This window comes from Rhinopithecus roxellana, chromosome 15, assembly GCF_007565055.1.
Source record: "Rhinopithecus roxellana isolate Shanxi Qingling chromosome 15, ASM756505v1, whole genome shotgun sequence".
In the NCBI taxonomy this organism is placed as follows: Eukaryota; Metazoa; Chordata; class Mammalia; order Primates; family Cercopithecidae; genus Rhinopithecus; species Rhinopithecus roxellana.
In genome coordinates, this window is record NC_044563.1 from 56,586,034 (window position 1) to 56,597,461 (window position 11,428).

The window sequence follows — 11,428 nt, forward strand, 5'->3', positions numbered from 1 at the left end:
ACTCCTCATTGAGAAAGTAGACCTCCTACTATGTGCCAGCTCTATGCTAGTGATCCCTATGGCCTGGTACATAGTAGGCATTTAGTAAATGTTTGTGGAAGTAGGAAGGAGGCAAGAGGCAGGGAAGAGAGAGAGGAAAGGAGGGGAGGGAGAGAGGGAAAGAGAGATGAAGCAGGCATGGTCCCTGGCCTGAAAGTGCCCAGTCTAGAGAGGCAGATACAAAACTATTGAAGCTGATCTGACAGGGGCTGCTGCCAAGGTGGGGGTGGGGGTAGGGGTGAATAAAGACTTGGTTCTCAGAGCCCTCATATCTCAACTGCCCTCCTTACAACATGTCTCAGTTAGCTCTGTCCCTTGGACAGAGTGAATAAAGAGAAGTGAATAAAGAGAAGAACCTGGAACCGATTCCTCAGTCAAGGAGGAGGGGTTTGTGAGGCGGACGGCGAGGGATGGTGTTTGGGCAGCCAGCACTGATAAAGCTGGAGCTGCTTGGGCTGATCATTGGAGGTGCAGACTCCAGGGCAGAGAAGGTGTGGCCTGTGTGGAGACCACACCTACAATATGGCTTTCAGTTCTGGAGTTGCACTTTCCAAGGGACAGAGCCAACTGAGACACGTTGTAAGGAGGGCAGTTGAGATGTGAGGGCTGTGAGAACCAAGTCTGAACTGTTGTGGGGCATGTGTTACTTGGAGAAGCCAGGGATACAGACCCAATTGCTGCCCCATTCAAATACCTGAAAGGCTGTCCTGGGGCAGCCTTTCACTAAAAGGGTGGCTCCAGAGCGCAAAACAGGGATCAGTGCAGAGATAGGAAGGAGTGGAACTGACTGTAATGCAGACTTCTGCTCAGGTCTAACCAGTGGCCACTGAGGAGGAGGCTGCCTCACCAGGCATGTGCAGCCCACCCCAGGCAGTGCGAGCAGCAACTGGGCAGCCACCTGCCAGGGAGACTGCAGCAGAGGCTCAGGAGACCCGTGGCCCAGCAGTCTGTCCTTCCAGCCCTGGGCGCCTTTGATTTGGCTTGTGGAGTTGTGCTTTTATGGAATAGAGAGGGAAGACTTCTCCAACAGAGTGACAGCTTGGCCCCTAATAAGACCTTTGAGCCTCTCTGGTTTGAAGAGATACAGGCCGATAAAGTTTAGGGCTCAGCTTGGAGGTGGTGCCTGTACCTGGGTGGTGGCGTCATGTTTGTGGTGTGTGTTGACAGGTCTGTCTCCTGCCTCACTCTAGGAGCTCCTTCCCCCAAGTCAGGGGTTGGCTCTCATTCACTTCTGTGTCCCCAATGAGGGCCTGACACAGAGCAGGGTCTCAGTAGATTTGTTCAGTGAATGGATAAAAGAGAAAAAATTAAAAGTGAATAAAGAGAAGAAGCTACACCAGCCATGTGTTTTCCCACCAATATCTGCCAGGTACTACAATGAGCCAGACCCTGTGCTAGATACTCGTGATGCAAAGACGAAGAAAACACAGTCCCACGGGCTAGCAGGAGAGGCAAATAATTACCAAGCAACAGGATAATTACTAAAAGAGAAGCTCCCACAGAGTCCTGTTGAGGAGAGAGGCGGAGCGAGAGTTGTTTTGAGAACTCCTGTCTCCTGCAGATTCTTCATAAGAATAATGAGCCTTTCAAAGATAGTTTCCTTGGCAATCCCCCTTGGTGGCTGTGTTTCCATCACGTGTCAGGAGCTTTGTTTGTGTCTAAGAATTATGAGCACGTGTATGGGGCCCATGGAGGCAGGCAGCAAGGGAACAGAGCCCTGGAATCACCCTGTCTCTGTCCATGTCCTGCCAGGGGCCCTGTGGTGCCGTTGGCCTGGGCCTCGCTGTTCCCCTCCTCCCCATCTTTTCTCCAAGTGAGTTTGCTCCATCTCTTCCACCTGCCTGCTGAGATGTTGAGAGGCCCATGTTTTAGTCCTGGACCTGGAGAGTCACTTGCCCATTCTGGGCCAAGTTTCCATCTGTGGAGCAACACAATTGGACCAGATCGCCAAGTCACCCTTTGGAATTAACATTGGCTAAACGTCACCTGTATTCCAGGGGCCATGCCATGAGCATTCACATAACCTAATCCTCCCTAGAAGGTGGACCTTCTAATCCTCCTTTTATAGATTAGGAAACTGAGGCCTGGAGATGTGTGCCCCTGATGCCATCCTATGGCTAGGAAGGGGTTGAATTAACATTCAAACCCAGCTCTTCTGGCCTCAAGCCCAGTCAATGCACTGTCTCTTTAGCAGGTTGCTTTTTACATTATGAGAAATAATATATGTTAAAACGTCTGGCACCAAGCCTGGCCCATAGTTATTGCTCAGTTTCTTTCTTCCTCAAGGCTTTTCCATACTGCCCCACACTCCCACACTTCCCCGGGAAGGCAGGGGATTCAAGGACAGGGTCCATAGGCGCCCTGCTTTCTGAATGGAGCCCTATGCCGGGAGCATTGCCGCAGCTGTTGGCTGCTTTGATGGTGCAACAGGAGACAATCTGGGAAGAAAAAACTACGTGGATGGACTATAGGACTGGAATTGTGTGCAAGGGCAGGAATCAGTGGGAGGGAGTGAAGTCCTTTCTCCATCCAGTGGAGGGCAGGGCTCAGTAATCCTGCTTCTAGACTCTGGGAAGTATGGATCCAATGTCAGTGTGTGTGCACTCAGAAGGCATTGCCTGTCTCCACGGAAACAGGAAGAAGGGCAGAAAATGAAGTGTCTAAGACAAGATGTCTCATATAACCTTGGAACATTAAGTTTTGCAAATAGGACAGAGCCTGGCACAGAACAGTCTCTTTATTCATTCACTCAAGTGTTAAGTCAGAACCCACCTGGGCTCCAGTACTGTTCATTTAAGGTACAGAGGATACAATGATGTGCAAAACTGACATGGTCCCCGCCCTCTGGACACTTCAGTCTAGTGGGAGAAACATTAATCCAAAAGAATACAAGGAATTCACTGAGATAAGAGAGGAAAACAAGTGCCAGGGACTAGGAGAGCCTGTAGCAGGGGGCTGGCCATGACTGTGGGGTCAGGGAAGGCTTCCCAGGGCAGTGCTTCAGTGAGCTGAGAGAGGACAGCTGAGTAGACACTAGCCAGGTGAAGAGGGAACAAGAGAATATTCCAGGAGGAGACAACTGCATGTGCAAAGCTGTAAAATGGGAAGGAGCAGGGCTTGTTGAAGGAACAGAATGCTGGGCACAGAGAGCCAGGAAAGGCAGGAAGGAGAGGGGTGAAGGGGTAAGGAAGCAGGTAGATTGGCCAGCTAGGTGGGGCTGTGTAACAGATTTTCTTCTTTATTCTTGGTACAAGGAGGAGGTATTGAAGGGTTGTGAGCAAGGAAGGGACAAGATAGGGTTTGCTCTCTTAAAAGATCATTCTGATTTCTGTATGAAGAATGGATTGGAGGAGAGCAAGAATAGATGGAACAGGGGACAGCAGTTAGGAGGCTGTGACAGTGGTCCAGGGAGATGATAGCATAGCAGGTAGTAGGGGAAGGGAAGGAGGGAAAGAAGTGGGAATATTCAAGAGATAAATGTTAGGAGCTGAAATCAGTGGGAACTAATGGATGGGGTGAGGGTTTTGAGGGAGAGGGAGGTATCAAGGATGAATCTGAGTTTCTGGCAGGGGCTAGAGAATAGAGGATGAACCAGCTTTCAGCAACAATAACTTTTAAAACTTTCCATTTTGCCTTCTTTGTTTCAGATACTGTGCTGAGCATTGGGGCTGCAGGCAAGGAGGTTGGCCCCTGCCTTCAGGGAGCTCACTGTCTAGCAGGGGTGCCTGGCCTGCAGTGGGGATATGTGAGAAAGTGGAGAGAGAGACTGTGAGATGGTGCTGCAGCAGGGATGCAAATAAAACTAATCTGGAGAGACACAGGCAGGAAGACCTGGGAGGAGGTGGGAGCTGAGCCGAGCCTTCAAGGACAGGCAGGGCCCTGACAAAGAAAAGTGGGTGAAGCAGAAACAAAGACACAGCCCTGGCTGGCAGTGTGCAAAACAGCATGAGAGGATGATGCAGGGAAAGTGGGCTTCCCCCAGGACTGCTGTGAGGGTTGAATGACATAAGGTAACAGACGCATGAGCATTTTAGTAAACTGCTATCACAGTTATTACAGAAGTGGACTTATTTGTGCACTATCCAAGCACTCCGAAAATATCAAGAATTATTATTCCAGATGCCCACCTAGCAAAGTCTTCTGTTGTAATAATCCCTGACATTTATATAGTTATCCCCACTTGACAAGTGGGGAAACTGAGGTCTATTGTGGTTAAGCAATTGCCCAAGACCTTTCAGGCAATAAGCAGCACAGAAGCCAAGGTCAGCCCAGCAGGTCGTTGTACTTTCTGAGAGGTTAGTGCTTTCAGGGTGCACAGGCTGGGAGAAGGCACCTGTGGCATATGCTATCTTGAGAATATGTGCTGCTGACCAAGGGCACAAGACTTGGTTGTGCAGGTTGGGCCATGCCCAGGGACAGCTGGCCTGTGGCCTGAGTGGGCTGAATGCAGCCTGCTTCTGCTCCCCAAGCCATGAACCAGCTTCCACTCTGAGGGGATGGCTTTGCCTCATTCATACCAGCCTCACTGGAGGAGGTGAGGCACTTTACAGATGGGAGTCTGGCGGGCAACTGGAACCACGTGAGGACCAGTCAGTGTCAGTGAGGATTTCATGGCGCCCTTGAGTGCAGTTTCGTGCATAGAAAAACTGTCCAGGCAGCTTGGATTTTAAAAAATAAATGCTTAATAAAAAGTAACAAAAATCAAAAACTTAGTAAAATGTAACAATCTCTTTTAAGGAGGATGTTATAGTTTACTTCAATTACCCTAAATATAAATTAAATTATAAATAATTTTAAATAAATTAAGATTAAAAATATGGTGACCATTGGCTTGTCATAAAAGTTCCATCATTGTTTAAAAATGTGTAAAACTGTCGTATCTTTCAGCTTTAAATTATACATCTAATTTAATTATTCCATTACACATTTTATATTGGGATTACAAAACTAATCTGTTAGACATTCTAATATACTAAATTATCTTAAACATTACAAATACCTTTGACGTAAATCTATGCATATTTTTCCTAAACTTTCCTTCTTCGTTTTTTTTTTCCTGGAGCCAGTGTCTTACTGTGTCACCCAGGTTAGAGTGCAGTGGTGTGATCTCACCTCACTTCCACCTCCACCTCCTGGGCTCAAAGGATTCTCCCACGTCAACCTCCTGAGTAGCTGGGACTACAGGCACCCGCCACCACACCCAGCTAATTTTTGTATTTTTAGTAGAGATGGGGTTTCACCATGTTACCCAGGCTGATCTCGAACTCCTGACCTCAAGTGATCTGCCCACCTCGGCCTCCCAAAGTGCTGGGATTACAGGGTTTTTTTAAAACTTAATGCAAAAAAAGTAATATTGGGGACTTGATTTAATTCATCATTTTTAATCTTAATTATAACCTTCCCATAATTAAAGATACCTACTAAAGAAAAAAGTTTTCTAACCTAAGCAATATGGGGTTATGTATCCATGCAAAGTTGAGGTTAGCTCACAGCTGGCTCATTAAACAGAAGAGCCCATTAAACAGAAATTTGGTACATGGCTCAGGAGCCAATGCTGTAAATATCCAGGGAAACACACTTCCTGGCCCAGGCTGCAGGGCTGGCCTTCTTTGTGACCTGCATGCCAGTAGGAGACTCCAGGCCCATGGCCTACCCTTGGGATAGGTTCTGCAGCCCAAGCCCCTGAGATGGAGTTAAGCTCCCATTTTTTTCTTTTGTCCCTTCTCAGTTTCCTCACCCTGTTGGGAGGACACCGCCCAGGTCGCTTCACAATCTAAGAGAATACCCCTAATCAATTTCCTGCTTGGCTCTATTCTGAATTCAGTTTTTCTTCTTCCTCTCTGACCAGCCACCAGTGACTGGAGGTATTTTAATGCCACTTTTGGATTCCACATGCTTCTCACGGCCTTGCCTGGCTCTCTTCTCAAACACTAAGGTCCTACTGATAGCAGCCAGCTGTGACCATCTGGCCAGAGCAACTGTGTTCCATGTCGTACTGAGCCAGAGAGCCGCCCAGCCCCTTCCACTGTGATGCTCAGGGACAGCAAGGGGAACTGGATGGAGAGGTTGCCTGTGCTGCGTGGACTCTGCTGAGAAGTACCAGTCCCTGGGTGACTCAGGGTGCTAAATACAGTAAAAAGCTTCTGCATCAGGACAACACAGAAGAATAAAAGTAGTCCAAATATACATAATTTTACTTCTAAGTAAATAGAAAAACAACCATAATACTACCTAATAATACCATAGTACAAGGTGCTCTAGGTACTGACCTCTAATCATTATAGATTTCTGAGTAAATATCATTATACCCAATAAATAGAGTAATAGTAATAGCCACCTTGCATTGAGCACCTACTATGTGCCAGGCGCGCTAAGGGAAAGAGCACAGGCTCCAGGAGTGGAAGGACCCAGGTGCTAGTCCATGGGGGTCCCCTCACTTTCCCCATCACTTGTCCTCTCACGACCTCATTTTCTTCATCAGACAAGTAAGGGTAAGAAAACCCTTCCTGTGTGCTTCACAGGGCTGCTCTGTTGCTGAAATGAGCTATAAAAGGGAGTCATTTGGAAAGCTGGATGTGTTGTAGGCGTGCAAGGGCCTGTGACGCTTGCTGAGCAACGCCACTTTCGAGTGGTGACTTCCAACGTGGCCTGCAAGGAAGGAGTGTGCACTCTAAACCAGAGGGCTCCAGGCTGGCCAGGTCTAAGTGTGGCAACCGTTGTCTTTGAGAGTTAGTGTTGTCACACGCTCTCCACAGTGTGGGTGGGCCAGAGGATGAGGCAGAGGGCTGCAGTGAGGCAGAGGGAACAGTGCCTGAGGATCCTGATGAAAGATTGGGACTTTTGGCTGCAGGGAAATAAGCCCAGGAGCCTTGGAGTTGGTGAGGGCAAGGGTCTCAGGAGAGCAGAGAGAGTCAGAAATGGGAATGGAGTGAGGGGATCAGGGCCTCATCCCTAACTGAATGCGGAGTCCCAGTGAGTCCCACCAGTTAGTGGGAATGGTGCAGGCAATCACAGGGTGCACTGTCTATGGAGAATTTAAAGCAATAAAGCTAAAAGCTGCCTGTAGTCCAGCTATTCAGGAGGCTGAGGTGGGAGGATCATTTGAGGTCAGGAGCTGGAGAACAGCCTAGGTGATGTGGTGAGACCCCATCTCTACAAAAACAAATAAAAAAAAAAACTAAGCTCTCCTGCTTTTTATTATCACCATGTGCTGCTCATTCTATACAATGTCAGTGATAAAATACTTTTCCTCTTGCAGGAGAGGGGGAGAGGGGCATTCCCACTGCTTCCTTTCCTAGTATGCCATGGACCCCCTGCCCCTTCCTGCAGCCAGTGCTTAGCAAGGGGGCAGGGAGTCAGGGAGGGAAAAGAACTTGGAAGGCCCTGAGAACAAGGAAAGAGCACCCTGACCTGTGGGGGCATCTGGTGGGCAGCTAAGATGGGGCTCCCAGGATGGGCCCAATAATCCCAGAAGAAAAAGTAGGAATCTGGATGGAGTGTGGGGTGGACGGGCTGCTGGGATGCCTACTGGATGACTCTGAGTCCAGCTATAGTACTGCCATTGTCACCAGGGTGCTACCCCCTGTGCCACGTGCAGGTTATAATCAATTGGCAAGCACATTGAATGACTGATTTCCTGAGCCTTCCCCTCACCCCCGTCTCTCACCCCTACCCACATTCTGTACTGAGAACACAGAAATCAGATTCTCCTGGCTCTGCAGCAAGAGCTGCCTGGCCCAGGCTCCACTAGGCCAAGACTTATTAGGCAATCTGTACTCTGCCCTGTCCCTGCCTGAGCTCTACTCTCACAGTGATCACCTCTCTCTCCTTTGCAGGAGCCTGGCTCAACCCATCAGTGATTCAAGTAAGAATCAAGGTCCTGTAGCCACAGAGCCAGAGAAGGGTCAAGGTTCTGTGGTCCCAGGGCCTCCAAAGGATCTAGGTCCCATGATCCTGTTACCAGTCAAGGATCAAGATCACGTGGTCCCTGAGCCTTTAAAGAATGAAAGCCCTGTTATCTCAGCACCAGTCAAGGACCAAGGTCCCTCAGTCCCAGTTCCTCCAAAGAATGAAAGTCCTATGATTCCAGCAAGAGCTAAGGATCAAGGTTCTGTGGTACCAGAGTCTCCAAAGGATCAAGGTCCTAGGATTCCTGAGCCTGTGAAGAATCAAGCTCCTATGGTCCCAGCACCTGTCAAGGATGAAGGTCCCATGGTCCCAGCACCTGTCAAGGATGAAGGTCCCATGGTCCCAGCACCTGTCAAGGATGAAGGTCCCATGGTCCCAGCACCTGTCAAGGATCAAGGTCCCATGGTCCCAGCACCTGTCAAGGATCAAGGTCCCATGGTCCCAGCACCTGTCAAGGATCAAGGTCCCATGGTCCCAGCACCTGTCAAGGATCAAGGTCCCATGGTCCCAGAGCATCCGAAGGATGAAAGTGCCATGGCCACAGCACCCATAAAGAATCAAGGTTCCATGGTCTCTGAGCCTGTAAAGAATCATGGTTTAGTGATCTCAGGGCCAGTCAGTGATTCAGGGCCAGTCAAGGATCAAGATGTTGTAGTCCCAGAGCATCCGAAGGTTCACGATTCTGCAGCTTGTGGCACCTGTAAAGAATCAAGGTCCTGTGGCCCCTGAGTCTGTGAAGAATCAAGACCCCATTCTCCCAGTACTAGTGAAGGATCAAGACCCCATTCTCCCAGTACTAGTGAAGGATCAAGACCCCATGGTCCTGCAGCCTCCAAAGAATCAAGGTCCTGTAGTCCCTGAACCTCCGAAGAATAAAGTTCCTGTAATCCCGGTGCCTCTGAAGGATCAAGCTTCTCTGGTGCCAGCACCAGCAAAGGACCAAGGTCCTGCAGTCCCTGAACCTCTGAAGACTCAAGGTCCCAGGGACCCTCAGCTACCTACTGTCTCACCTCTACCCCGAGTCATGATCCCAACTGCCCCCCATACGGAATACATTGAGAGCTCCCCTTGACACTCACCCCTTGACACACCAATGAAGGAGCTGACAGTGAGAGTGCTCCCCTCCCAGGGGCAGTGAAGACATATTTAATCTGCATGAAACATGTACAGTAGCCTTGCTGGAATCTAATAAAAATGGTCCCTCTGACTCAGCAATGTGCCTGTCTGTCTCTGTTGGGCAGGGGTGCATATGTGTGTATAGGTGAGCCTGTCAGGCTCTGCATTCACCCATCTGGACCAGAGGGGTCTGAGAAGCACCAGTTCCTGTGAGTTGTCAGCATAAGACAGGAGTGGGCAGGCGATGCTAGGTTGAAACAGGACCCCATCACGGAGATAGGCAGAATAAGGCAAGGGTCAGATGCCATGACAGCCTCACAAGAGATGCCAAATCCCAGCAGGCTGAGCCCTGGGTGGCTGAGTTGAAGCCTGCAGATGAAACAGGAGCAAGGACCCACCTGGCACACGGGAATTCTGGATAACAGTTGTTTGCCAAGAGCTCAGCCTTAAAGCTCATCCAGGAGTCAAACTTCTTGAGGAAACCAGGCCTCTGATCATAAGTTTCAGGACACTGTAGAACCTAACACCTCATTCAATATTCATGACAGCTCAACCAAGAGCTTCTAAAAAATATACCTAGAGCCAGGAACAGTGGCTCAGGCCTGTAAATCCCAGCATTTCGGGAGGCCAAATTGGGTGGATCATCTGAGGTCAGGAGTTCGAGACTAGCCTGGCCAACATGGTAAAACCCTATCTCTACTAAAAATAGAAAAATTAGCCGGGTGTAGTGGCGGGTGCCTGTAATCCCAGCTACTCAGGAGGCTGAGGCAGGAGAATCACTTGAACCTGGGAGGCAGAGGTTGCAGTGAGGTGAGATTATGCCACTACACTCTAGCCTGGGCGACAGAGCGAGACTCGGTCTCAAAAAAAAAAAAGTGTGTGTGTGTGTGTGTGTGTGTGTATATATATATATATAGATAGATAGATATAGATATATATCTGAAGTCCTCATTCATTTCTCCGTGCAGCAAGCTTGTCCTTAGCATGCACTTTGTGCCAGACTGTGCTGAGCACTGGGGTCACTATGGGAAAAAATATTATGACAATAAAATGTGGTATGGGATGAGGCCCTAGGACAAGTCAAGGCCTGGCTTTAAGAGGCCAGTGAAGGGAGAACACCTGGCGAGGGCGGCCAGGAAGGCTTTCCAGAGAAAGTGGCTGTGGAGTTCTGATGTAGTCTGGGCAGTCCAGACAGGGTAGACAGGGCGGCATGGGTGTGGCTGAGAACTGGGTAACACTCCCTCTGGAAGTCCCTGAATAAAAGGAATCTGGTTTGCATGAGGACTTGACCAAGGGTATGGCAGGTCTCTGGGGTGGAAAACTAGGACGAGGCAGGGGTGATCCATTTTCTGAATTCCAGGAAATCAGGGAGGGAGTGGGGTCGAGTCCTGTAGGCTGTAAGTGTGGTGCTGGCAGGCCGAGGAACAGCCACAGCCAGGCTGTGGGGAAGAAGGCTGGGAGCTGCCAGCAGGCCTGGGGCTCAGCCTCAGTCAGAGGTGGGTCCTGCCGGAATGCCACTGGCACGGGCCACAAGGCTGTACTGCAGCCTCCCTTTCAAAGTCCAGAGCCCCTAAGGAGCTAGGATGGAGGCTTCACCGGTTGCCCCCACCAAAGCTGGCTCCCAAGGAATACTGCTACTCCTTTCAAAGGAGCTCAGCTCAGTTCTTACAGGAAAATCATCAGAGGAAGTACAGTACGGAGGACACCCAAATCGTCTAGTTTTCTAAGCAAGCCTTCCCCATCCAACTGGCCCCAAGCCTGCCTCCTCATGCGTTCCCAACAGCACTAGGGTTTTCTCTACACACACACAAACACACATACACACAGAGGTTTCTTCACAGTGAGGCTGGCTTTTTTGGCCCAACACAAAAGTAGCCCTGAGAGCTTGCTGCCATATGAGCTCCAATAGTCAGGGACCTGAAGATAAGACAGGCCACAATGAGGCTAAAGAATTGCGTGTGAAGGCCGGGCTCCATGGCTCACGGCTGGAATCCCAGCACTTTAGGAAGCTGAGGCGGGTGGATTATTTGAGGTCAGGAGTTCAAGACCAGCCTGTCCAACACGGTGAAACCCCGTATCTACTAAATATACAAAAATTAGCTGGCTGTAGTGGCAGGCACCTGTAATCCCAGCTACTTGGGAGGCTAAGACACAAGAATCGCTTGAACCTGGGAGGCAGAGATTGCAGTGAGCCGAGATCTAGCCACTGCACTCCAGCCTGGGCAATAGAGGAGACTCAGTCTCAAAAAAAAAAAAAAAAACAAAACAAAAAACAAAAACAAGCTTTGCGTGTGGACACCCTCCTCCTCCTCCCACTCCTTCCTCTGACCCACACACCAGGTCCCATGACACACACGTTTCCACA

The 11,428-nt window shown here is 49.5% G+C and overlaps 1 protein-coding gene across 1 annotated transcript in view; it reads left to right on the plus strand.

The window, feature by feature from the left end:
- MAP6 (microtubule associated protein 6) overlaps positions 1–9,162 on the plus strand; it is an 80,214-nt gene extending 71,052 nt beyond the window's left edge. Inside the window, 2 exon segments of the mRNA XM_030918829.1 lie at positions 7,875–8,634; positions 8,636–9,162. Coding sequence (XP_030774689.1) covers positions 7,875–8,634; positions 8,636–9,019 — 1,144 coding nt within the window. The 3' untranslated portion in view covers positions 9,020–9,162.
- Positions 9,163–11,428: the final 2,266 nt, after the last annotated feature.